This window comes from Suillus subaureus (genome assembly GCF_016647635.1).
Source record: "Suillus subaureus strain MN1 chromosome Unknown BJ212scaffold_2, whole genome shotgun sequence".
NCBI lineage: Eukaryota > Fungi > Basidiomycota > Agaricomycetes > Boletales > Suillaceae > Suillus > Suillus subaureus.
The window spans coordinates 359966-386510 of record NW_024538558.1 but is presented as its reverse complement, the minus strand read 5'-3'; the positions used below and the strand labels follow the sequence as shown (position 1 = coordinate 386510).

The window sequence follows — 26545 nt, the reverse complement described above, 5'->3', positions numbered from 1 at the left end:
TGCCAGTTCACCCACGCCGGCTAGCGAAGTGCCTTAAATACGCTGCTCATAACTACTCAAATTCAAACTTCACCGTTCTCCCTTTCAAGTTTCAGTCGTCAAAAAAACTGGAGAATTGAAAAAAAGGTGCTTGTCTTCATTCTACACGACGTTTCACTTGCTCTCTAACCTCTGAATCATTCAGCCCACTAAGTAGCTTTGTACCATCAATCCTAATAGACAGGCTCAAAATTGGCTTGCAGGTCGGTATTTACGACGCGCTTTACTTTGATTAGCTTTGTCTGACCTATATTTTCTTCATGCAGGATCCCTGTGTGCAACTAGGCTTATTTTTCTAATCCCTCGTCGCTTTCCTCGATCTGTTTTCTGTCATTTACACCTTTGGAAGAAAAGCTGTCGACCTTTTTTGTTATTCGCAATGATTACCGCTGAAAATACTAATACTTCCACCGATAATCGTTCCTCAGACGGGAGAAAGCAGAGCCCTCCTGCTTTCCTCGATCTCGCAGACTCGGTTGGTCATTCATTCTTCCTTCTGCTGTCCCGTTTTTTTATTGTGCCCTCTAGGCTGCGAGACTGGGTACTAACATGCCTGATATGTCGGCTGTGAGTCTCATTCACAATCGTCACCCTTGCTTTTTCCTTTTAATTAATTTTACATTCCGAAGCGCGTCGAGCTGAAGCGCTTGGAGCACGAGCGCCAAAGGTTATTGCAGCGGAAAATGTTCGAGGATCAAATGCGCGCACTTGAACAACAGCAGGCGCAGGAGCTGCTTAGCATTCCTTATGATCCGACTACCTCAGCCCACCTCGCGGTCTCTGCACCCACTACCCCTCCAAGAGTGAACGCGGTTTTGAATGGCGACAATCTTGTTAGGGCAGCTCTCTCTCACTCTTCTGTGGATGCGGAGACGCTTTCCAAGGCTGTTGGTTCTGCGGTTGCAGACAAAAGAAAGTCGGTCACTTATGCGCCTTCCGTTCATCGGTCTCCAGAACTTGGGTCTAGTCATGGAATGAATGGTCACTATGGACGACCTGCTGGAGCTAAAAGCATGCCAGCCAGCCGTCGTACTTCAGCTAGCAGTCACGACGAGGAGCTTGCTAGTCATTTGCAAGGTCTCTCCTTAATTGGAGAGCGTCCATCTCGAGCGACGCCTAGCCCTGGCGCCGTGGCTCATTCGCTTTTGACTCGCGGGAGATACAGTGATGAGGAGCGCCCTCGCGGCCAGCAGTATAATGTGGGAATGATGCTTGACGAGCAATTGGATCAGGAAATGCACAGTAAGTGATATCTATGCCCTGGTTTACCTTTCTCATCTTTGCTAGACGCAATGAGGCATCTCCCAACCTCCGACGAGGACAAATTTGCATCCTATGCCAACAGGGTACTTTACTTGCATTTTGCGTCACTCTAAACTGACATCGCAACTCAAGATTACCACCTCGTCTGCTGCTCTGGATCTCGCACATCGCTCCCAGACATCCCCACGGAATTCATTCTCTACAAGAGGTGACAAGCACTCTGAGTGGCCACAATTCTCTAACAACCCACGTGTACCTGACGGCCTAAGCTCCCGTAACGATCGCCGCACTGTCACCAACCCAACTTTGACGCTGACGTCCTCGCCTATCGATTTGTCTGCTGTCACCAGCCTTGGTGGTGGCGCTGCGACCCCACATGCAGGCCAACACGCACAAGCGTCTCTTGGTTCAACTGGGCAAGCACCTGGATCTAGGCGGGGTTCCCCTGCCATGAGCACGACGCGCTCAGTACCAGCTACGCCTCTATCTATGGCGAACGGTGGCAACGGGCATCTTCTGCAGACTCCTGGTACTCCTCATACTCCTGATTCTCAGGCTTTGAGCGGACGGCTTTCTTCGCAAGGTAGTTACCCGATAATTGAGGACTCTGGCAAGAGTGACATTCAACCATCTCTCTCTCGCATGTCATCCGGCCAGTACGACAATGTTTCAATGGGTTTCGAACAATACGGCGTCGAGGATGTTTATGGGTTGAACGGTCAAATGGACAGCAGTCGGTTTAATTCGTATGATCTCGACTCGAGTACCCGGTCTGGTAACAGCGTCAACGGTGCGAGTGGCTCGACCGCCCTTTACCACCACAATGGGACCCGATATGGACTACACATTAGTCGTGGTAATGGCGCTGATGGAAAGATGAACGGTTTACACGGTCCAAAGCACAAGAGGGGTGACATGGATAGTAAGGCCATTTGTCTTCTCAAGCTAGTTATTTTTCACTTACCTTTTATGTAGTGAACCGTTTCGCTGGCACACGCCTTGAAGACCTTCAGGGCGAAATACCCACACTTTGCAAAGACCAGCATGGCTGCCGTTACCTGCAAAAGAAGCTGGAGGAAGGTGTTCCTGAACACCGGGACATGATCTTCCGCGAAACATTCGGTCATTTTGCGGACCTCATGACCGACCCCTTTGGCAACTACCTGTGCCAAAAGCTCCTCGAGTTTTCCACAGATGATCAACGAAACGTCATTTGCGAGTCCGTCGCTCAGGATCTCGTTAACATTTCGTTGAACATGCACGGTACGCGTGCAGTACAGAAAATGATTGATTTCTTGTCCACTAGACGCCAGGCAAGTCGCTTTAGCGGATTTTTATCTTCCAGACTTACAGTAGAGCGCAGACTGATCATAGATACAACACTCAGATTCATTCTATTATTCTTGCACTCAGCCTTCATGTTGTAGTGCTCATCAAGGATCTCAACGGAAACCACGTAATTCAAAAATGTCTCAACAAGCTTGCACCGGAAGATAACCAGGTGAGGAGTGTGGCGGTGTTGTACCGTGGTGTTGGTAAACTGACGTTGGTGCGGCAGTTCATATACAACGCAGTGGCTGCCAACTGCGTTGAGGTCGCTACCCACCGCCACGGATGCTGCGTGCTGCAGCGCTGCATCGATCATGCTTCGGACCATCAGCGTGTCCAACTTGTGAATGAAATCACTTATAACGCGTTGACGCTCGTTCAAGACCCTTATGGCAACTATGTTAGTACCCCCGTTGCTCATCTGTTACAATACCTGACAGTTAGCGTTACCAGGTTGTCCAATATATCTTGGATCTTAACGACAATCGTTTTAGCGATGCCGTTATTCGGCAATTCACGGGCAATGTTTGTGCGCTTTCTGTTCAGAAGTTTAGCTCCAATGTCATTGAGAAAGTGAGTGTCTTTTTCATCTCGATGATCGTTCTCATGCCTACTGGGACTAGTGCATCCGTGTGGCCGAACATAGTACCAGGAAAATTTTGATTGAAGAGCTACTCAACCGCTCCCGCTTGGAGAAACTTCTTCGCGACTCGTATGGCAACTATTGTGTGCAGGTACTATTTTTCTTTCGCCCATTTGTGATTTGGGCTGGACATTCTTGTAGACCGCGCTAGACTATGCCGAGCCTGCGCAGCGTATGCTTCTCGTTGAAGGCATTCGCCCAGTCCTTCCTTTGATTCGCAACACTCCTTACGGCAAACGGATCCAAAACAAGTTGCAGCGGGAACAGGCCAACGCTGAGAACTTCGGCTACCATGCTCCTCAAGGCATGATGCCCATGGGCAACCAAGGTCATCATGGTGGCAATCCCGGTCATCTTGGTCACGGTCACCACTCCGCAGGAGCCCGGCACATCCCTCAAGGAATGCACCCTACTAGTGTGGCTGATGTCTACGCCCAGGGAGGCTTGTATGGTATGCAAGGCCAGGGCTCCTATGCCCACTCTCACCTCGGCCCCCAAATGCACGGCCTTCAGGCGCGTTCAATCGATGGATATGTCTTACAAGGCACCTCTCCTCATAGTGCGAGTCTGACGCCCCCTCATACCCACGCCTCTGGCTACACAGGCGTTGCTGGATATGCTAACGTGAGCCCTTTTGGCACGGTCGGTGTTGCCGGGTCATTGAATGATCCTTATCAGAGCTACGGCTATGGCATGTAGAGCAGGCATATTACATGCCACTTTGGACGTTTCTGCTCTTTCGTTCTTTGCGCACCTGCGCAGTCACTCTTTAATGGTTTCAATGTATATTCTATGTCCTTGCGTTCGACGCTCGATACCTCACAAGCATGTCGGCTCGATCTCACTATCTTCCAGGAGATTTTTCAAGCATGAGCAAGGGCCGACTTCTATCATACCACTGCGCATTTGTACTTTCGCATCGGCATATTCCAACCCCCTCATTGCTATTAGTTGCTTTCCGATACATCTTTCTTATCTGCCACACCCCATTTGTATAGCCTTAATCTTCCCCGTCATCTAAAGCAATGTCTGTTTAATGGTTAAACCGTCGCAGCACTACCTTTGTACTTATTGTCCAATCTATGACGTCGTTGTTTCCTGGGTCTTATGCTCAATCTGCCGGTCCGAGTCAAGGGTATACTTATTCACGTATTATCATTCTTATGATACCCTCACGTTAAGCACTGAACCACTCAATGCAGTGGTGCTTGTTCAAACCAGCAAGATGACCCATTTGTGTGCTATAACAAGCACCGAAGTCGTATCTGAGTGGTACGAGGTGATGTTTTGCATTGGATGGTAGATGCATTTCATGCTAGTCTTGTTGGCATATTATCATAGTGGCATACAAGACGACCGAATGATCTGGCAAGATAAAGAAGCGTGACGAGAGGACGATGATATAAGATGCAGGTGCGCGACTGTTCACCGGTTCTATTCGTCGAACATGAGCTGCTGCAACGCGCTCGAACGCTATGGCACTCACCTTCACGAAACCGATGGCAGCTGACTTTTCACGGAAGCATTGACGGCACAAGTCAAGGCCGTACTTGCGGATGAGACCGGCCTGGTGAGCACAGAGGCGGCTACATATCCATCACTCAACGACCCATGATGTAGACGATCCTACGCAACTCACCACTGGCGGGCACCCTTTCCGAACTTTCTAGGACGAGAGAACCAAACAGCGTCGTGGGTCATTTTGAAACTTTTTGCTTGAGGCTAAAACGAAGGTTGGACCGTGTAGCGAGAAGGCGTAGGCTTTGGCTTACCTTGCCGGACTGTTGCTTGCGTTGAAGGCCTTGCTAATCAGAAATCACCCGCCATGGGCAGAGTTGCCGTGTTTGGAAAAACTGTACAGTGGCTGAAATAAGGTTTAATGTCCTACGCGGTATTAGCCGAGGTGGCGCTTTTAACGGTTTTAATAGACGCCCTGATATCGCCCGCCTAGCTCAATCGGATAGAGCGTCAGACTCTTACTAGCTGCTAGGCGATCGTGATCTGAAGGCTGCGAGTTCGACCCTCGCGGTGGGCTATCGTTTTTTCTTTCTCATTTCTATCATGATGGTCTGATTTCGAGGCCTGGTTTTCAGTGCGCCGATGTTGACTGCGTAGCCTTGGTACAGGCTATCACAACAGACGTACCAGCAGCACTAGCACTGAGTTAGTGTAGGCATCACGGTCAGCATGTGCCAGATTCTGATGCCAACACTATCCTCAGGTCCGTGAAACCAGTATATGTGGCCGCATCCTGTAACTTCAAGTTTTCAACGGAGGGGACAGGCGCCCGTGTCGCCACGATGGCTAGTACCAAGGCGTTCTGACAAGCGCCCACTTTCCTTCACCACCGTCCAGGTCGCTTTCTACAACACGTTGGTCTCAGGAATCATTTGACAGTATCGAGATATGACTCTCAACGTCACTCTCGTGCGTACTCATCCTTTTATTTTATACACGCAATCACTCCCTGTTACATGCTTCATGCACATTCACGCTTTATTCCCTGTCTCAATCAGCGTATTCATTCCTCTCCCCGTCAAATATTCTCCCTCAGTTTTTTGATCCAATACTGAGTCCTTTTCCTGTTCGGAGCCTCTTCATTCGTAAGAGACAGGGCAAGCGATTCCATACTGCCCGCCTAGCTCAATCGGATAGAGCGTCAGACTCTTACTGCTAGGCGATTGTGATCTGAAGGCTGCGAGTTCGACCCTCGCGGTGGGCTATGGTTTTTTTCTCTCAGCCTGATACATGAGACCACAAATTTCTGGTATTCGACGCGCCGTGTGGCCTTGGTGCAGGTGAAGCTAGATGCTGATAGCACTGTTACATAATTTCGGCATCATAATTCCTGATTCTGGTGCTATCACTGACAATTGCTCTGCGGGATCCCGCGACCAAAGTCACCAGACAAACTTCCTGCTTTACTGCCGTTCAGGCCGCTTTCTATAGTTTCGGTGGTCTCAGAGGCTCGTTCGACGCCGTACCCATTCTCATGTAGTTCGCTACCGATAAAATCACGGCTGCAGCACACTTATTTTGGACTGCATGAACTGCGTGGCACCAAAATATTATTTCACGACTACACCCTCCCTCGATAGACGGAACGGTTGTCTTCATTCTATTGGTCTCCATGACATTCCCATATATAAAGTGGGTGAAGATATCTGCAGGCTCTAATGATTAGTTGTTTGTTTTCGAGTTCTTGCGCCCTGTAGCGTTGTTCTGTCGGGACCATTTTAAGGACCTCGCGGCTTCAGCTGCGAATCGCGGCGGATGGGTCGCGAATGGAGACAATACCTTGGCCAAAGACGAAAGCTATATTTTGATCTGCCGTGCGCAAAATCATCTCGGACTATGTTCGTGAGTGACCACCCCGGCTACTACATCCTTGATCTTTCACCGAATCAAAATTTGGCTTGTCCGTAGTGGATCTCTCCTTTGCAGGCTGTCATATAAACGACTACACTAGAAGTGAGGAGGACGGCAGCTACTCCTTCGATGCGAGATCTTTTATTGTTCAAGATCAGAGAATATAGATGGCGACGATTATCACAACTGTAATTCCTCCACTACATGTGTACCACTTTCTAGAATTGCACTGCAGTGACCACATTTTGACAAAAAAGAACATCTTCAAGCAGATGTCAGAATGTCTCGCGGTGCCAAGCGCGTTGTAAGAGGGTTGGTGCGCAATGCTCAGGTTGGCATCGCCAGTTCAACTCATGATCACGAGACACGTATCACATCCCTGGGTTATTGCTTCAACGTTCTGAGCGGACAACTTTATCAATGGAATTCAAGTCTCAAGTAATTCACCCTGTCAACAGCCCAAGTAGTATGCAGCTACAGCTCTATCATGCGCCCGCGGATATCGTATGCAAAGTTTGTCATTATAATCCGTCCTTGCTCATATATTTTGCTATTTGTTGATGCTCCGGCCGAAGATTGCTCCTTCCACATAGAAAAGCTTGTAACACATACAAGCAAATATAAATGTCTCTACTTAAGCGCGGTGGTAATTGGGCCGATAAATATTGAGGACCGGCTTCAGGTCGTGTGAGTAGTTTAAGAGGGGCGTGTGGACATTGAAGGGACTTTAAAGGGCGGCGCAACTAGTATAATTTGGAAGGTAGATGTCACATTACCAGTCTATTTAGTAGACGGGGTGGGCTGTGGTGCTCGAGATAAGTTATATAGTCTGCGCCCCAAAGAGAATCCAATGTGCCACACAGTTGAAATAATGATATTGATGGTACCGCCTTGCAAGGTCGCAGAGACTATATGGGGAGATGCGATTTTAATGATTGCCAACGATATGTAAATGACGCAATAATGGGGTACCGATATCGATTGCACAGCTGCAGGAAAATGAGGTCAGGGTCACGGCCGGTCGCTATAAGCTCATATTCGATATCGAGGCATTTCCTACTGGTAACCAGAATTTTCAAGCATTCGACCGTCGACCGTTTCCTGCAGCTTGCAAGAGAGCAATTAACGCTAAGTGAGATGATGAAAGATGCGATCAACAAGTGGATTGATCATGGGCAAGGACTCGAGTCCAGAGTCTTCTAGCTTCCTTCTATTTATGGTCTGACTACGCTCGATGAGGCATAGGCAGTGCAGGCTCTGACTTTACGAGCACTGCAGACCACGGTTGTTTCGACATACCGGCGTAGCGGACGTTATGGCAGCTGAGCGTTACCGTTCTTTGGTGGCCAGCTTCTCGTACTGCCGCGTACAAACACTCGAACTTGATTGGACGCAGCCTTGGCGTGTGCCGCCATTATAAAGCTCCATTAATTCCTACTACAAATGACCAAACTTATCCCGCTTTTTTCTTCTTCTCTATTTCACCAACTCAAGCTGGCACTTGTCACTCTTTAAGCAAGGCAGCCATGATACTTACATCTATCGCTGTCACGGGCCTTCCCATGCTGCCTGGTCGCATACCCGCTGGCCATTATGTCCATATCTCTACTCCCTATGGCCAGTACAACACCATCAAGGCGGAAATGGCCGACTGCAGCGTTTCTTGGAACCAGACCCTCAGCATACATGAGCGCCCTCAGACGTTTTCCAAGTGGCTCATGTCCTTCTTCAAATTTAAAGCAGTTCACCTCGAAATTCGCGCCTCATATGAGCCTGGACCAGTGCTCGATCAGTATGAGGTCGTGTGTACATTTGACACGACTTTCGAGCAATTGCTCGCAGAAGGCGGGCAGCTTAGTGAGTCCTCACCTTGAGCAATGTCATCGTCTGCTGACCGCGATTCCGAAGCATTACATTCGGATGTTAACGATCAGCACATATTCCTCAAATTGAAAGCTGGCGATACTAATGAGGTGCTCTACTTCTTGACTAGCATCACTGCAAAGAAAGTTTACTGATAAAATGTAGCAGACGCATCCGCGGGAAAAAAATGTTGTCATATTCGGCGAAACCGGCTCAGGGAAAAGTTCAATCATCAATGTCATCGCGCAAGAGCAGGTCGCAAGGACCTCCAATGATGCGCTGGGATGCACCTCTGAATATAAACGCTACTCAGTAGACATTTCTGGCCAGAAATTCGCCCTGTTTGATACCGCGGGTCTCAACGAGGGGACTGCAGGCACGGTGACACCCAAGCAAGCGAAGCAACAGCTGAAGAGCTTGTTGAACAAGCTCATGAGCCTCAAGTCACCATTGGGTGGTATCGACCTTTTGGTGTACTGCATGCACTACACGACTTCCCCTCGCGCCATCCTTGGCACCTACAATACTGTTTACTCTGGGACCTCCCGGAAGAAGAGAGTCCCAATCGTCGTCGTCGTCACAGGATTGGAGTCTACGACTCCCATGGAGAGCTGGTGGGATGCTCACAAGGAGATATTCAACAGCATGGATCTCGTAGGCCATGCATGTGTCACAACGATTCAGGAATATCCAGGCATTCCAGAAGACTTTACTCGTCGCGTTGCACAGTCAAGCGAGATTCTGCGCAACCTTATCATAAAGAAGTGCTCGGCTTCGGCGGTCGATGACAGCTTGCCCGCTGGAATGGGATGCTGGTCGCCGTCGTGGTCAATGGACTGAGTGGTTGCGAATAGCGCCGCCCATAAGTGTCGAGCAACATGTCGTGCACGCTAGTACGGGACATCTATTTAATCCCGCTGGAGACCTCGGAGAGACAGGCAGAGTACGACTTGCACGATCTTATTAGGCGCACCCTTCTTACCGGAAATGAACAGGAATGGTTATAAGCTTTGCGAGACTTTGGTATATATCGTATTGGTTGTGAGTGGACGATTTTTATTCCATCATTTTATTCCAACGTTTTCCCCGTGCGCATTACTTTTATTTGTCATTCATGCTCCTCGTTGTGTTTCATTTTCGTTCTCCATCTTTTTATTCATGTTCTCTCGGAATCACCTCTCGTTAGTGATGAATACTTATGATTATGGATATACTATTTGTTAGTATTAGTATGCAAACAGTGACTTGAAGATCAGCTTGGATCACCACCATCGGGAGTGGGGGTGAATACAATACATACTTCTTGTCAATATGATATCTGATGCCATTCTGAATGCCATTCACGTCATGATGACAGACCAGACAACGCTGGACAAAACGAAATAACCAAAGTGGCTTCATGCAACTTGACCGACCATCGAATTGGAGGAGGTGGCAGTATGGATTGCACATCTAACGGTGTGGGCACAGTCACAGTATATTGTACATGTTATCGAGACAACCATTCCACCTATGAGCATGGAAAGTGAGGTGAATACGAGTCTACGAAGTGTAATTATACATCTGTTGATCATGGAGCAATGGAATCTGAGAGCATAAGGAGTCAAGAAAAGGAGAGCTGTGTGAGAGTTCAAAGATGGCAACAATGACATGTCAGAAACCAAGTCATTTGCCTGTGATCTCACTTCAGCACAGGGAGCGGGTACGGATTCTTCATAAGGCGCTCGTGCTTCCTGTTCAGCTTCATCAAACTCCCCAGGTACCCAAAGATGTTTCCGCGTATCGCAGCATCGTGCAGCATTAGCGGATCCGCATCACGACGCTCAAAAAATGATCTATAAACTTTCTTCAGCGCCTGTACCTCAACATCCTTCTTGCAATTCATGAACCCATAATCGCACGCAACGGAATTCACCATTTGGCCCTTCGGATTTTGTTCATTGGTCTGGACCGCAAATTGCTTGAGGTCCCAGACAGACTTGTGCATATCGTGGTCTTGCAAGACATCCGCAAGGTAACGAAGATTTACGTCAACTCCATTCTTGCGGAAGAGATCGAGAATACGTGCGGAGCTGAAGGCGTCACAAAATTCGTCGAATGTGCATTTGGTAATGAGGACCTGATAACGTTTGCTTAGATACATTTCCTCCTCTTCACAAGCGCATGAGCAGAAACCGAAGGGGATCCAGAGGTTATCGATTGGTGCAGGATACCATCTGCTCAAGAGTAACGCATAGAACACATGACATGTTTGCCTGTCATGAGGCATGCTCATTAAGCGGGCTTTTATGTCTGCAGGCGAGTCTGTTTCTGCACCTCCGGTAAAGCGCCATGCACGCAGAGTCATGGCATCCCCTTCGTCGTTCAACTGGCGATCACCAGCAGCAGACGGATTAAGAATGTGCTGGTTCTGCAGGAACCAAGGGAAGTAACCGCCTCTGGATTCGATGGGAATCTTGTAGAATGCTGCTTTAATCTCTTCTACAAGCACGCCCCTGACCCGCCAATCGTGGATGGTCTTTGGGGGAATTCCTATGCGATGCGGGTCCATCAGCCCTGAAAATGATAACGTTTCAGGGGTTGGACCGAGTCAACTCCACATGTACATACCGATATACAAGCCAAGAAGATTGCACCTATTCTCCACAGAGAATGCACGTCCAAACCCATAATCCTCGCAAGTCTGTGGATCTTCCGGGAGATTGTCATTTCTGACTGCAAGCGCTAGATGGTCTGCGGTGGTGATAGGGCGACGGGGTTTGCAGGCAAAGATGTGCCGTACCCAATGAGACTTTTGGCAAGTGACAGAGCAGTACCAGACTTTGTGACAGCCAGAGCAGCGCTTGAGATTGGAGGACTCGCGACAGGCATTGCATTCGCGAACCATTGATGATTGGGGATGGCAGGTTCTCGCTACGGCAGTAGTGGGGTTTTCCGTGCCATGGCCGTTTGGACCTCATCAATGCATCGACCACGTTGTTTGGTGAGAAATCCATTCTGGCCCCAAACACGTCTGTTTGTGGTGTTCGGTTTACACCGTGCCACGGGTCTGAAGTTTCTGATAATTTGTTGCAAACCTGGCCGCAGGGCACCCGAGACTCGCGGAGATAAAATTTAGATGAATTCAATAGAGCACCTGCAGTTGACTCCCTGGCCCAAGTTCATGGTGGAAAAATGATCCAACCAATTCCAAAATCCACCCACTTATTGAAGGTCTTTGCTGTGATGATCCTCTCGATTGTAGGACATGGATGATCATGGTGAAATAGAGCGTACATTCTCTGATATCTGCACAACACAATCTGCGTGACGGTGTAGTCTCTAGTCGACACATTCGAAACACTAGAAAAAATTCGTGCAAACCGCCATGAAGGCCGCGGAGACTGAGAAGTCCACCCGCCATCGACATGCTCACATGCTCACTCGTGAAGAGGTCGGCATTACTATCGAGATTGCACAGGATTTTGAAGCATCCTTCGTGTGGGTACTTCAGCTCTCGGCCAAGCCTCGTGATGTATATAACCTTCTTGCAGGTCCAGGGAGTATCTCGCTCGACGACGTTGCTGCTGAATTTGCGGAATCAGAATCAAGATCCAGAGGTTCAATACCCTCACGTGACGCTGGCCATACACTATACACCGTGGGTGACTAACTTGGTCTTGTTCTTCTTCATCGTCTTCGAGCCATTTAATACAGCTTCATTGACAATAGCCAGCCGGTGACTGCGAGCGTTATCCTAAAGTCTAGTACTGGAATGGAACTCCTCAATATATTTGGATGTGCCTCGAGGTGGCGCTCTTTTAGGAGGCATCTGTAGGCCCCTACCTTCCCATTCATAAGGCCTGAACACTGAGCACTGAGCCATCCCCACATCGAGCAGGTAACCAGAAATTACCTAACAAGGTAAAAAATGAAAAGTGTTGAGATGCAATCGAACCTTCTCCCAGCGCTTTTGCCTTCCTTGCTAACCGAGTGGCTCGTCCCTTATGCTCAGACCATCGCACACGATTGCTTCGTGCTTTTTGCCTTTAAAGGCAGAAACGCGCACCGCAGAAAAGCAATCGTACTCGATGTCCATAGCACCCCTGGTGCTTTAAAAGAAGCGCGTAAGATGTGTGGATCTGCCACAACGCACGCACTATTCATTCACTTCAAGGATCTAATTCCACCCTGCAGATCATATATAACCGCTTCTCTCCTCTCAAACACTATCACAAGATGCCTGTTGCAGGACGTAACACGGTACGTTTCCAGCCTACTTCACATCATGCGTCTTGTACTTATGACACTTTCTCCACAGACACCCGTTGACTGCCCTGTCTGCCACAAAGTTATAAGCCGCAAGGCAGATCTTCCTAGACATATGCGTACGCACGATGAACACAAGGAGGCTCTGTACGTACTCGTACCTTATTTTACTAGATGGTTTCTGACCCGTTTACTATCTGCATCAGTATGCACGCATGTCCATTCCCTGATTGCCATTACAAGACCCTCCAGAAGTCCAACGTGCAGACGCACATCAGGACCCACACCCGTGAACGCTCGAAGACGTGCCCTCACCCTGGATGTGCGTTTGCCACTACCGATCCAGCAAGCTTGACACGTCACCGCAAGCACCTACACAGCTACGAGCCCAAGGCGCGTCGCAACCTCGGGGGAAAAGCTGCTCGACGGTCCGCTGCTGCACCTTACCCATCTACTCGGTCCATGAGGCCCGAGGAAGATATGCCTGCATCGCTGGATCTGAATGAGCTAATATTCCACGAACTCGCAGGCTGCATTCCCTGTAATTCGCTCTCACCTACTGAGTCCAGCGATTCCGGTATCTCTAAATTCTCTGGCGAACTCGCCGAACTCTCCTGGGAGCGACTCTTCCCTGATTTCCCTGCCGAGAGCTTCGCCTCCGTTCACGAACAGGCCTCTCAGCTCCCTATCCCGACCTCCAACCACTTGCAGCCCTCAACTGTCCCCGTCGATCTCTCCACTTTCGACATGCCGCAATTCGACCCAGAACTGTTCTCTGATGTCAAATATCAACAGCCTGTTCCCGCCTTTGATGCGGATTTCCAGTACCAGCCTGTCTCCGGAGACCAGCTGAACGACTCCCTACCAGCTGAGCTGGAGGAGTTTTTGCAGACATATGGCTCGGGGTACTTTGAAGGCCGCTGCGAGTACCCGGATAATGCAACGCATTCCATGCCCCAGCCCTCGTTCACGAACGAATATAACGTCTATTGAAATCTTTCTTGACTATCATGTTTCATTTTGTTGTCATTACCTGGATCATCATCGGCATCCGCATTACAATTGCATTTGCAACTTGGCATTATCATTATTGTTCATTTATATCACACTACTTGCATCTTTTATACATATCTTCTTCCACACTTTTAGCATTGCAATTTTCAACTTGTAAATCACATTATGTGCATCATTACACGAATCTCATGACTATGAATTGATCACCTTATTACCGACATGCTCGACTTGCCGCAGTCCAATTTCAATGTTTGCCGCGACACCATACAACTGTCACATACGCTTCAGCTCCCGAATATCTGAAAGCAATGTATCATGTGAAGGTTTGAACGTACCATAGTCTACTCAAGAGTTCGAAAGAAGTCGAGGTCGGTATCAACAATAGGTCTTGAAGTAAGCTAGACGAAGTCTCAGCGGAAGTGTTAAACAATGCTATGTGTTTGTATTTACCTAGACGAAGTCTATATTACACAAAAGTTCTGATCACCTCTGGACGTTTCCCGGTACTAGATGGTCACCAGAGTTCGCGTTTTTTTTTTGCAACGACATTAGCTCCTCAACGTCTGGGCCAAAATCGAAAATTCTTTTACCGTTGGATAGCCTGATGTCGAAAATACAATGCCTGTTACTTTTTTTCTCGAGATTTGAAGAGTTGAGTCCAGCGGAGGGCTATCGTCTGATTGTCTCAAGGGTTCGCGTTTTTGTCACACTATGTAACGCCCTGCCGTCGAACCATTTCACGCTCCGCACGTATACACCAGCAAGTGAGCTTGAGATGCACAATAATATCTTGTAAAATTAGACAGAATGATAGTATGTGAAATGTACGGGAAGATATGCAAGTATGTTACAGTTGACTATATGACAGTAAGGTATGATGACAGGTACTTAATCTCGAGGGCTAGCGTGAATTATAAGGTAGGTGTAGTTGTTGAGGTGGCGCAGGTTGATGATCAGCATAAGAATAAGGATGAAGAGTATTAAGCTTTGTGCAGGCCTTCTTGATTTTGTCTTCTTGGGCCTGGCGCTGTTTAGGCTTGACCATCCAGGTCTTCAGCGCTAAGACTCCAAAAATGACGCATGTGTTTAGTGCCGCATTTCGGCACAGCGGAATCTCAATTCCTATATCACACTTTGGATGGATTGTCACGTCTGGTCGTGTTTCTTATACTGCACGTCATTCTATTGAGAAAGTAGTCTCGGACAAATTTATTTAACATGGCCTAATCATATAGAATCACGATGTACCATTTCAGAATTTTCCGTGATGATATGCTTGCTGGAGTGTGCATTCTATGTGTAAAACTAGCCTCTAGCACCATAAACTGAGCCCTGGCACGAGAACCACTTGGAATTTTTTCACAAAAAAAATATGACAATGTGTATTATGCTGGGGAGAACCCATATGTAACATACAGAAGGATTCTGTGTAGAATTGCATGTGCTAGAATGAAAACACGAACCCATGAGACACACGAACCTGCGTGACCATCTAGTACCCTTAAATAAATTTTCAACTTGATCTTCACTATTTTTGAACAAATCAGACAGGACTTTCCAGGAATATTATATAAGAGTGTTCTACTAGCTTAGTAAGGCTCTTGTGACAGATCATCTGATTCTGATTCTGATGCTAGACTTGCTAGATTATTGAGTCTATTCTGATGCTGGCGATACTCACAACGGATAATGGCGCTCTCGGTCCTAAATGCAACATAAGAGCCGGTTGAGAAGCTCCACATGGTCCAAACGCATTTATACGACTTCAGACAACCTCAGGCTGGCACCAAAGAATTGTTTCGTGACTTATAAGCTCTCCACAACTCACCCCACAACGTTCTTAGAATTTAACTACTCGGTTAATGTCATTGTATGTTGTCTATCCCAACTATCGCTCTTGTGATGTCTAATGGTACAGTCAAACTGAACTAGCGCAACTTTTGTCACACCTAATTTTGACCTTCATCAATGAGTCTGGATTGCCAGTATTCCCATCTCGTATTCCCTATTGCACTCTGACATCATCAATAGCTCTTGGTGATTCTCGATCACTGTATGAAGGAACTTGGGAGAAGCTGTCACAGGTCGCTGTCAAGGGTGTGGAGTATGACTCCTGTGAGTGCCAGCCCCATCTGAAGTGTTTGCAAGGGACCTGAGTTACCCTTCTTGACAAGGTCCATGGATTACTAGACAGCCAAAAGGAGAGTTGGCTCATTTGGCTACATGGCACAGCAGGCATTGGAAAGTCTGCTGTTGCATTTAGTGTTGCTCAAAGGATGAGAGCTTTGAAAGTGAAAGAGCAAGTGACCAATGAAAAGCAGCTCCTGGGATCATTCTTTTTCTCTTGCAAGCACACAAAACACTGCACCATGGGTTACTTTTTCATGACACTCGCTTACCAGCTTGCAAGCAATTTTCCTAGCATCCAGGAGGATGTGAAAAGAACTATCCATGACAACCCTGCACTTCTAGACCCCTTTGTGACCAGATGGAGGAGCTTTTTCTCCAACCTCTCTGGATCCTTCATCACAGATTGTCACAGTGTCCACCTTCGGTGTTTGTTGTTGATGCCCTTGATGAATGCATATCCCCCACCGAGCTTGCCGACCTCATCTCCCTGCTTGGCCAAGCTCTTCGTGAACCTAATCTGCCTGTCATCCACATTCTGCTCACGAGTTGCTTGGAAGAGCACATCCATAAAGCCATGCAGAATGAAGGCATGCACTCACTGGTCTGCAAGATACCAGCGAATACTTCTGGGGCTAGCATTGCTGTTACCATCTCACTGGATGATGCAGATGTTGACAATGTCATCTATATCTACTTGGAGCATTCCTTCAGAAAGCTACAAAGCCACCATCCCGATTTCCCACAGCTGCCAAGGTGTCAACTTGCACGGCTGGCAAAATGAGTGGGTGGATGTTTCATCATGGCCTCTACAATGATGATGGAGACAATGATCTCTGCAACTGACTGCAGCTCATGCTTGAGCTGACGAGTGACCTGCTGCCAGGAACAGAGGTGTACAAGTTATATGACCATATTCTCTCCACATGTGCTGACCCCAAGTGGGCATACATGCATTTGTCTGTTGTCACTGCCCTTGCAGATCCTCTGCCAATTTCACAGATCTCGAAACTTCTTGGCCCTGGTCCGGGGAGGGATGTTGAAACAACCTTGGCACAGCTATGATCTGTTATGGATATTCTGACTGACAGCCATCTCCCCGTAAATATCTACCATTTGTCCATCTGTGACTATGTTTTGGATCCCTCAAACTGCAGCCTTCCTGAAGTACAACCTATCACTTACCCCATACCCTACTCGCCCATTCCTCTTTCCATTTGATGATGCAAGATATTCAGAAAGTAATGCCCTGCTTGATGTACTCTCCGGGTTGAGGAGGCATAGCTAAGCTATAGTCACCCAGTGCACCCAAGCAGCTTAAAAGACTTGTTAGCCTTCATCATACAACCGCCAGAGCCACTTCACATTCTTAGTGGTATGTTATGGCTTCAGGGACATTGCAGTTCAGATCTACAGCCCTGGCTCGAGACCTCGGATGGACATGCCTGGCTGCAGACCCAAGGAGGGAGAGACTGGCTGCAGACCCATGGTGGGGAAGATTGGTTGTATACCCAGGGTGGGAAAGACTGGCTGCAGACCCGGAACAGGCAGGAGTGGCTGCAGACCAACAGTGGATGAGACTGGTTGCAGAACCCAGGTGGGTGAGACTGGCTAAATGCTTGTACTGGCCGAGAATGGCTGCAGACCTGAAGTGGGCAAGACTGGTTGCAGACCAGGAGTGGACAAGATTGGATGAAGACTAGGAGTGGGTGAGGCTGGCTGCAGACCCAGGGTGGATGAGACTGGCTGTGAACCCCACATGTGTGAAGCTGGCTGCAGACAAGGGGTGGGTGTGATTGGTTGCAAACAAGGAGTGGTCAAAATTGGCTGCAAACAAGATGTGGGGGAGACTGGCTGCAGACCTGGGGTGGGGAGGATTGGCTGCAGACTCAGAGGGGGTGAGAATGGCTACAAACTCAAGGTGGGTGAGACTGGCTTCAGACCCAGAGTGGCCGAAACTGGCTCCAGACCAGTAGTGGTCGAGACTGGCTACATACACTGACTGGCCCAGACTGGCTGCAAACTAAAAATGGGCAATACTGGCTGCGGACTTCACACAGCACAAGCTGGCTACAGATGCGTGGTGGACGAGACTGGCTGCAGACACCTCATGGCCAAACATGGCAGTCAACTCCTGCAGTGTCTGTCTGGGTGATGATGGAAGAGTTCTCGAGCATATCAAAAGCTGTGAATGAGTACATTGTCGACCCAGAAATGCTTTTGCTGCCAGCATTTCAAGTCATCCAGCATTTCAAGAGCTTCCCAGATTTCTTGATGTTTCTAGTGTTTCTTCAACTGAGACAACACAATTGCTCTACACCTGCAGCTCATTTTACACCAGGACATGGAGATCATCCATGCTATGAGAGCATTTACCAGTTTTCACAGATGAAGCATGGGGAAGAAGCCAGTCAACTTCATGACACTCTCAATTACACATGTCAAAATTGGGCCTTCCATCTCTTAAAAGCACCTCACCCATGGAACAATATGCTCAAACATCTGTTCAAGTCTTTCTGGAATCATTATCTCCTGTCCTGGACTTAAAAGGCAGTGGTGCTTGACAGGGTTTGCCATCCTACCTTGTTGTTTTGTCCTGAAGAGGAGAAACTTGCAAAGGTGTGTATTTCATCAATTTTCCCAACTCAACACTGACCCTGCTTCAGGAACATCTCCAAACAGGGTCATCCCTCTGACACTGTCGATTTGATGCAAAAACGCCAGGGTCTTTTGTCATCGCTTATTGATATCCTTGTTCCTGAAGTATTTATAACATTCATTCACATAGTAGTACTAGCTAGCTGGCTCTGCTACATAAGTATTCAGCGATTCCGGATTAATGGACAGGCGAAATGACGAACATTGTTGTTTCTACCGCCCCTCCAAATTGAAAGAAGCAGGACGAGTCAAGCAAGCAGGCTCAGAGTCACTCGTGAACTGAACCAGCCTTTGATCACAAATGCCGTTGCAAGACGTGTAAGATCAAAAATTATGATCTGTACGAGGTACGCGTACCTCGCACGCACAGGTTGCCAAACAGTTTCTTGATGCTCATGCAGTCTTCCTGGTTGACTTGATACGAGCCACTTCCAGATGGACTGCCTGGCGGCGTAACCCACACACGTGGTGCTCACCGTTGCGCAGCGTTGCGCTCAGTGACCGTGTGTACGGATGACGAACAGTTCCAAAGCCTGGAAGTCTGTCTACCAATCGGTCCGTCGAACCATTTAATGTTAATTATTGTGAACGCATCCGCCTGCCATATACGGGTATGACTAAGCGGACTCCTCCGTGTCTTCCCAGGTAAATCAGTTGTTGAGCCTGCCACAGACAAGATTGACTTGCAGTATATACCACGACCACGACAACCACACGTTCCCTACTTCAAAAGTCACGGCATTCGCAGCCGTCTACATTACTTCTTCATCTCGTTTCCTAAATATCTGAGCGAGATATCATGCGAGCGAGCTCACGCTTCGCAGCTGGCCTTGCTCTGGCGGGTGCTTTTCTGACTGGCGTTGACGCTGCTATTCAGACGGTAACTCGCAACGGAAGATACCTCTATACCGCGGATGGGAACAGGTTTTATATCAAAGGTGTAGCTTACCAGGAGCAAGGTAAGGACATTTCGGTAAACATCAAGTCAACTTGATGTTTGCTACCGTCAAATATCATGTCAATGCTCACAATCGGATGTAGGTGCGGTGGTCGCGAGCGCAAGCAATACCTTTCTTGAGCCATCCACTTTCATCGATCGATCCCTTGGCCAATGGCACTGCCTGCACCCGTGATCTTCCATACCTGCAACAGCTTGGTGTCAATACCATCCGTGCCTACAGCGTTAACTCATCGCTGAACCACGACTCTTGTATGCAAACATTCAGTAATGCTGGTATTTATACTATGTGAGTATCCATGAAAAATCCTCAGCCTACCAGCCCATTGATACTGTCTAGCATCGATCTTTCTCTACCTGGGAATGGTTCGATGGACCGCGACGCGCCGACCTGGACCACCAATCTACTTGATTTATACATCGAGACCATCGACGTCTTCTCAAAATACAACAACGTTTTGGCTTACAACGTTGGAAATGAAGTTGTTATCGCAGCTAACGGCACCGCTGCTGCTACCTTCGTCAAGGCGGCTGCTCGTGATGTGAAAGCATATATGTAGGCTAAACCCGATTTTCCAGATCTGCTCCCATGAAGCTAAATGTGTTTTCTCCCAGTAATTCGATCAGTTCTAGCGCGCTCGTTGGCTATGCGTCCATCGATGGAGATGCTACATGGCTCGACCCTTTGGCTAACTACTTGTCCTGTGATCCCTCTGGGTCAAACTCCGGTGCAACTGCCCTTGATCTATTCGGGTTGAATAACTAGTCAGTTTGAACTATCAGTATTTTATTTGTTGGTCATTGACATCGTCCTACAGTGAATGGTGTGGAAATTCAACCTTTGAGGCTTCTTATGCCGGTGTAGAGGGACAATTTGCGGGTTACAATGTTGCAGCTTACTTCAGCGAATACGGGTGTATTACTTCTCCCCCTCGTGTGTGGACAGAAGTCGCGGCGCTTTTTAGCTCGCAGATGTCTCCCGTTTGGTCTGGTGGTGTCGCATTCTCTTACTTCCCAGCTACGAGCGCTCAGGGACAGTTCGGTATGGTTACGATCTCGCCTGATGGATCCACGGTCACTACAAGCAGTGATTTCACCAACCTACAGACTCAGTACGCCGCTGCGTCGCCACCTAATTCGCCTTCGCAGAGCGGCGCCGGCACTGCCACCTATCCATCGTGCCCTCAACAGAACTCAAGTTGGCTTGCCTCCAACACTCTTCCTCCCACGCCTAACTTCTCTGCTTGCCAGTGTCTCGAAAACAATCTCAGCTGCCAATTCACGCCTTCGACCAGTAACTACACAGCAATCGTTGGAGCGCTGCTAGATTACGCGTGCAGCCTCATCGGACAGTCTGGTGGATCTTGCAGCGCGATTTCTTCCAACGGGACAACAGGACAATACGGTGCGGTATCTGAGTGCGACCCCAGTAAGTTCATGATATGAGAACCCTGCATAGCGCAAGCTCTGATCATTCTCATAGCCATAATGTTGTCCTATGTGATGAGTGACTACTACATAGCAAACGGGGCCAACGCTCAATCATGTAGCTTTGGTGGGAACGGGACCGTCAATAGCAAGGCACCATCCAGTGCCAGTGCTGCAAATACCGCGGCATCGTCCTGTCTCGCGAGTGCTTCGGGCACGTCCGTTCCCACTCTCCCTGCAGGAGCCCCGGGCCCCTCTGGGTCATCATCGAGCTCGGGTGGCGGAAGTGGTAGTTCACCTAACGCCGCATCAGTTGTTCTCGCTGATGCCAGGACCCTGATGGGCATGGGAGTTCTCGTTGCAGCTGGCATCGCTAGTGGGCTCTGGACCATAGCTTGAGGCAAAATTTGATTTAAAATGAACTTTTGTAGAAATGGACTATTCTTTATTGGTATACAACAATACTACCCCTAATATTTGTAGTTCCTTCACCGTTCCATTAATTGTGTTTGAGCATGTTTTGTCTAAGTGTGGCAGAGTTTGTTTGTTTATGACATGCTCTGTTGATCCCCTCAGAATATTTTTGCACCAATACCTCCAAGATGGCTGCATCACCGCTAGCAGCGCAAGACACCAATGACAAATGGGGCTTCGGTGAAGACCCAGATAACATGGGACCTATGTCCAGTGCTGACCCCCTCGTCGACGACGCGCCTCTGGCAGCAGACGAAACGACTTCCGGGCAAATGGCCAGCGGCTCTGGTCATAAACGTACCTCCAGCGGTGACAACGGCGTTTCTGGCAGCAAAACCGACTCCGGTCGCGAAAAGTTATCCAAGGTGCTTAGGTCTCCTCTTATTCTTGTTGAATCCTCCGCTAGCTTGGATCTCTACCGCCTGCGCAATGATCTTGTCTCCAGACTATGATACTGGGCGATTAGTTGGTTCTGCGACTAAGCGGCTTGCTACACCTGTCTCTGGTCGCTAAACCCTCACGTCGAAATTTTGCGTGCAAATTCCTCTGTTCGCTGGTCTTGCCCTTGTCTTCTCGCTGTTCTGATTCGCTTCATTGTCTGGCCTCATGTTGAACACATTGTGCTGCACAGCCGAACAAAGTATACATTGGCGGTTTACCAGACCATACACGCCAAGAGGACCTTCAAAGTTGTTTTGGAAAGATTGGAAGGATCACACACATCGAATTGAAGTACGTTCTTTGATTCCGCTTGAAGAGTTGGTTTTTATTTAACGTCTGTCATGTAGAATCGGTTATGGTTTTGTCGTAAGTTATCACTGCTTCTAGTCGCATGAGTGACCTCATGGAGGCTCGTGACAGGAATTTGACAGCCGCGAGGCTGCCGAAGAAAGTGTTGCTAAATACAACGAAGGTTACTTTATGGGCAACAAAATACGAGTGGAACTTTCCCACGGTCGCGGACGCGCTACTAGGCGCTCTGATGATCCCGGTGCTTGTTTCAGATGCGGTGAAATTGGCCATTGGGCCAGGTACGTAGTTGATGGTCTCGGTCATTTGTTGCTGATAGCTTTACAAATAGGGAATGCCCTCGCTTACAATCGTAAGTTCTTATCTTAGCACTGCTGTCAAGACTGCTCACTCTTTACCAGGCGTCCTCCTAGAGGTTCTTCTCACGAAGTGGGGTTGATTGAACGATTACCACCTAGGGATTACTTACCTCCTAGAGACTTTGGTCCCCCGGTGCGATACCCTCCTCCACAGGATGCGAGGTATTATGATTATCCGCCGCCGCTGCCGCTGCCTGGCAGAGATTCTCGGCGTCCCCCCTCGCCCATAAGGGATCAGAGAGATTATTTAATGGGGCCGCCTCCACGCCCGCGCGATTATGATGATTATAGAATGAGGGGACTTCCACCGCCGCCTCCTTCCCGGTATGATCGCCCATATGACAGGGATGCACCACCGAGAGGCTATCCTCCACCAAGGGACTTTGACCGGTATGAAAGGCGTCCTCCGCCAGATGATAGGTACCCTCCAACGAATTCGAGGCCTAGGACACCTCCTGGTCCCCCTCCTCGCCGCGATGATTACGATAGACCGCTCCGGTATGGCCCGACTTCTTGTATTGTGGTTGAAGTCTCATTATCTCCAAGGGATTACATTCCTAGGCCACTTACACCACCCCCACGCCAATCGGACTACCCCCGTTCGCCTGAGCAGCCTCGCTATCGGTGAGTCCTTTATTGCGTCATGTTTTCATGATTCCTCATGTAACCGAAAGTCGCCGCTCAATGAGTCCTCCACCCCGTTCTGCGCATTATGATGCCTACCCTAGCGCCAATGGATATTCTGGCGACAGGTCCGCTCCTGACAAGCGTATCAGAGACTATCCCCCTCGCCGTGACGCCCCGGAAGTTGGCTATAGGAGAGCTTAACATGTTTTTTTTTTGCTCGGCAACTTTGTCTGTCGTTGAAATTATCTATATCATGTCTTGCTTTGTATATCTTTCATATGCCTACGTGTATCTTTTTTTCTTGTTTGCCTCTTTCCATTCGCCACTGCGTTTGCTTTTGTTTGCATATTGGCAGATACAAACTGATCTTGGCTTAGATTCTAATAGTGATGCTCATCGTTGCTCTACTATTAATTATTGCACACTGGTGGGAGGACCAGAAGCGCACCCCTGCCTCTTCTTTCGTCAACGAGCGTGCTAAGGTCCAAGACGTTATCCTGTACATGGCAAGCCTGAAATGAAGCCGCAAACAAAACTTGGAGATGTATGCAACTTTGTGTATGCTATTACATCTATTCGATGTGTCGGTGCTAAGTTATAACCAACCGGATCTGTCTGCACTAAGTTGAGATATATATAGATTCTAATTGGCGCCAATATTCTCGACAGTCGAAGGTCCTTAGGACCTCCAATCGAAAATCATAGAGTCCATATCTTTACTGCAGCGTCACGTCCGCCTGACACGAGGTACCGGTCCATGTATCGTAGGCGCTCGACGGGTTGCGTATGGCCGTTCGTGAAAAGAGACGAATGTTGCATACTCGTGCGATTGTAGATCTGCGGGCACAGAGTTAGCATCCAGCAATGTTCACAAACAACCAAAAGGTCCACCTTCACGCCATTTTCACCAGTAGCAGCAATAACTTTGCGGGTGTCGAACTGCAGCGCGGTCACTGCATGATCATACTTGAGGGTTTCAAATGTGCCGCCTGTCCTGACGTCCCATATCTTGGGACACACATTAGAACATCACTAGCCAAATAAATCAAACGTGCATACCCGTATTGACTTGTCAAGACTGCCGCTGGCAATATGCATCTCATCGAACTGAAGACAGGTCACTGGGCCGGTATGTCCCATTAACGTTCGGTGGGCCTGTCCCGTCCGCACTAGAGATAGAACTTTCGCGTCAAATGCGGCAGGGATGACCGGAACGACTTACTGTCCCACATTCGTACAGCCCCGTCACCGCTACCGCTCACAAGTCCATAACCCCAGAATTGGACCCCACCCACAAAATCTTCATACATGTCCCAACTACCGTCTGCGGAAGGAGGTGTAGGAACGGCGAAGTGCCCCGCAGAGGCAGTGGCACTTGGAAAGAGGTGATTTGGTATGCCATTACTTGGTATAGTGGGCTGTGGATGCGAGATAGCCCATAGGATATCCATTGTCATGACACACTGTCCAGTCGCAAGGTCCCATTGACGAAGTGTCTTGTCCGAAGCACCAGTGACCTGCATGCGCAGTGAGACGACATGGAGCTGAGGGACGAATAAAAGATATTTACCAAACACTCATCCTCAAAGTAAAGTGCGGTGACAGCCTTACTGTGCCCTTCAAACAACCTGATGCACGGTCCAGTCTGGTCAGCCGTGCCTGCTTCGCTAGGTTCACTTGACCGAATTCCATTAGGCTTTTCGATGAGTTCCCCATCATAAGCGGTACCCTCATCCTCCTCCGCAACATCGGCAAGACCATCTCTCTCCCAGTCATCTTCGTCCACCAGTCGAAGGTCCCAAAGGCGCACGTTACCGTCCTCTGCACCAGTCAAGCAAAGGTTGTCCTCAACCTGTATGCATTTGACGGCACCGCGATGCCCACGCAATCGTCCGATTTCAGAGCCTGTCATCAAATCCCAAAGCCGAGGTTGGGAGTCTTCTTGCGAGGCACTCACAAGCGTTCCGTAAGGTTCGGAGAAGTCGAGGGCGGCGATTGGTGTGAGGTGACTTTCTAGGGTCTGCAACTAATTAGGCGGGATTTCAAAGGATGAGGTTGGATGCTGAACTCACCATGAATGCTACTCCTGGTGGGAGCTCATCATGCTCTGACGGTAAGAAAACGGGACCTCCAAAACATGGTAAATGTATGCAATAGCCAAATTCGTAACAAGCATACCTCTCCGCCGCCGTGAAGGGGCAACATGAGGTACCGGTGCGGTTTTGGTATTGTCACTCTGGCGGAAGGCAGCTTCCTCAAACTCTATTCGTTCCTGCACGCCCCCGACTGTCTGCAGGTCAGCGAAGTTTCGTATGCACAATTCAATTGACTCTTACGCTCATCATCCAATTCCAACTCATCCTCGTGCAATTTTAAGAGGTCTTGTTCCAACCTCTCTCTGATTGAGTCCAGCGCTTTGATTTTACTGTTAATTTCCACAATTTCACTGTTAATTAGGCTCTGCACCACGTTAGGAAAGTCAAGATGTGAGACAGAGAAACATACCCGTCGAACATGAAGATTCTCCTTGTCAAGTAGTATCTCCTGGGTCTGTCGCCGAAGTTCGTCCTTGCCAAGTGCCTTTGCTGCACTAAGGCTCTCCCTGCCTCGTCTCTTCCCCTTTCGTTTTCCCCGCTCATCAAGACGTGAAACCACCACCACATCTTCTTCACTTGCAATACTTCTCTCCTCTTCATCTTCCATCATCATCCCTCTCGCACTCATCCCTAACTTTTTCAGCCCAATCCTCGGAGTCTCGACATTCCGCATCTGTTTGCGCCGTGTCCGGTTTTTCTCCGAACTCGGAACAGTGGCATTGAATCCACGAAGTAAGCTCACGTCAGACGCAATACCCCCGCTTCTGGAATCTCAGCGTCCAAGAGCTCATCCGTTGCCTCGACGATCTGGAGGTCTCGTGATGTGATGCGGCGGGTACCGAGGGTTAGACGCATTGGGGCGCGTCCGAGGGTTGCAAAGTCCAACCGGGATCCTCCAGGAGCTGAGGCACCAAGAGAACCTCGCGAACGTGAAGACACTGTTGCCGCTGCGTTCATCATACGGGGGTCATTATTACCGGGGCGACTGGAATGAATATATTAGATGATTGAGACAAATAACACCGGGTATTGCTCACGGTCTGTAAGAATGCGCGAGGTGTCTTTCTTCTTGTTATTGAAGGGCGCAAAGAGGGTTTTGGACACCAAGTCCATCTTACTGTGGACTGTGGACGGTTCCGGGTCTAACGCTGCACGGGTAATGTCTGGCCGGTCGGCTGACTTTCCCTTAAACTTTGAGGACATCTAGTCGCATTCCGCACGAAAGCGAAAGAAGGGGGAACTGAGTGAGCTGATGAAGATACTTATGCGAAGGAGAGCAATTTGCAAGCTTTCTGGTTCT

The 26545-nt window shown here is 48.7% G+C and overlaps 9 protein-coding genes and 2 non-coding genes across 11 annotated transcripts; 8 read left to right on the top strand and 3 right to left on the bottom strand.

The window, feature by feature from the left end:
* Positions 1-418: 418 nt before the first annotated feature.
* Positions 419-3973, top strand: BJ212DRAFT_1443633 (ARM repeat-containing protein; the record flags this gene model as incomplete). Its single annotated transcript, XM_041337860.1, has 11 exons — positions 419-514; positions 568-606; positions 669-1281; positions 1327-1385; positions 1435-2224; positions 2278-2615; positions 2690-2803; positions 2861-3031; positions 3085-3204; positions 3255-3365; positions 3416-3973. The coding sequence occupies 11 exons, from the start codon at positions 419-421 to the stop codon at positions 3971-3973; spliced, it is 3009 nt and encodes a 1002-aa protein (XP_041198772.1).
* A 665-nt stretch (positions 3974-4638) lies between these two features.
* On the bottom strand, positions 4639-5063 carry BJ212DRAFT_279835 (ribosomal protein S14). Its single transcript, XM_041342810.1, has 3 exons — positions 4914-5063; positions 4761-4860; positions 4639-4708 (listed from the first exon to the last, which is right to left on the bottom strand). The coding sequence occupies exons 1-3, from the start codon at positions 4973-4975 to the stop codon at positions 4700-4702; spliced, it is 171 nt and encodes a 56-aa protein (XP_041198771.1). The 5' UTR covers positions 4976-5063; the 3' UTR covers positions 4639-4699.
* A 152-nt stretch (positions 5064-5215) lies between these two features.
* On the top strand, positions 5216-5309 carry BJ212DRAFT_t22. The gene has a single exon. It is a non-coding gene; the product is annotated as a tRNA-Lys (tRNA).
* A 597-nt stretch (positions 5310-5906) lies between these two features.
* On the top strand, positions 5907-5996 carry BJ212DRAFT_t23. The gene has a single exon. It is a non-coding gene; the product is annotated as a tRNA-Lys (tRNA).
* A 2696-nt stretch (positions 5997-8692) lies between these two features.
* Positions 8693-9184, top strand: BJ212DRAFT_1214711 (P-loop containing nucleoside triphosphate hydrolase protein; the record flags this gene model as incomplete). The annotated part of the gene is made up of 1 exon (XM_041329284.1): positions 8693-9184. A coding segment is annotated over one exon (492 nt), but the record flags the coding sequence as incomplete, so codon positions are not given.
* Positions 9185-10187: 1003 nt separating this feature from the next.
* On the bottom strand, positions 10188-11541 carry BJ212DRAFT_1452927 (uncharacterized protein; the record flags this gene model as incomplete). Its single annotated transcript, XM_041338841.1, has 2 exons — positions 11117-11541; positions 10188-11062 (listed from the first exon to the last, which is right to left on the bottom strand). The coding sequence occupies exons 1-2, from the start codon at positions 11391-11393 to the stop codon at positions 10188-10190; spliced, it is 1152 nt and encodes a 383-aa protein (XP_041198769.1). The 5' UTR covers positions 11394-11541.
* Positions 11542-12343: 802 nt separating this feature from the next.
* Positions 12344-13914, top strand: BJ212DRAFT_279670 (uncharacterized protein). Its single transcript, XM_041342809.1, has 3 exons — positions 12344-12748; positions 12807-12901; positions 12961-13914. Exons 1-3 carry the CDS (start codon positions 12725-12727, stop codon positions 13745-13747), a joined length of 906 nt encoding a protein of 301 aa, XP_041198768.1. The 5' UTR covers positions 12344-12724; the 3' UTR covers positions 13748-13914.
* A 2223-nt stretch (positions 13915-16137) lies between these two features.
* Positions 16138-16679, top strand: BJ212DRAFT_1474907 (uncharacterized protein; the record flags this gene model as incomplete). Its single annotated transcript, XM_041339166.1, has 2 exons — positions 16138-16203; positions 16257-16679. The coding sequence occupies 2 exons, from the start codon at positions 16138-16140 to the stop codon at positions 16677-16679; spliced, it is 489 nt and encodes a 162-aa protein (XP_041198767.1).
* A 2673-nt stretch (positions 16680-19352) lies between these two features.
* On the top strand, positions 19353-21338 carry BJ212DRAFT_1474906 (carbohydrate-binding module family 43 protein/Glycoside hydrolase family 72 protein; the record flags this gene model as incomplete). The annotated part of the gene is made up of 6 exons (XM_041339165.1): positions 19353-19526; positions 19595-19800; positions 19852-20067; positions 20127-20276; positions 20330-20940; positions 20995-21338. 6 exons carry the CDS (start codon positions 19353-19355, stop codon positions 21336-21338), a joined length of 1701 nt encoding a protein of 566 aa, XP_041198766.1.
* Positions 21339-21440: 102 nt separating this feature from the next.
* BJ212DRAFT_279360 (uncharacterized protein) lies at positions 21441-23629 on the top strand. The gene is made up of 8 exons (XM_041342808.1): positions 21441-21778; positions 22045-22145; positions 22202-22220; positions 22275-22444; positions 22495-22515; positions 22565-23020; positions 23069-23146; positions 23212-23629. The coding sequence occupies exons 1-8, from the start codon at positions 21542-21544 to the stop codon at positions 23348-23350; spliced, it is 1221 nt and encodes a 406-aa protein (XP_041198765.1). The 5' UTR covers positions 21441-21541; the 3' UTR covers positions 23351-23629.
* A 219-nt stretch (positions 23630-23848) lies between these two features.
* Positions 23849-26448, bottom strand: BJ212DRAFT_1294933 (WD40-repeat-containing domain protein; the record flags this gene model as incomplete). The annotated part of the gene is made up of 11 exons (XM_041332269.1): positions 23849-23986; positions 24041-24157; positions 24209-24318; positions 24372-24666; positions 24720-25175; positions 25222-25277; positions 25328-25435; positions 25486-25609; positions 25655-25949; positions 25988-26230; positions 26267-26448. 11 exons carry the CDS (start codon positions 26446-26448, stop codon positions 23849-23851), a joined length of 2124 nt encoding a protein of 707 aa, XP_041198764.1.
* Positions 26449-26545: the final 97 nt, after the last annotated feature.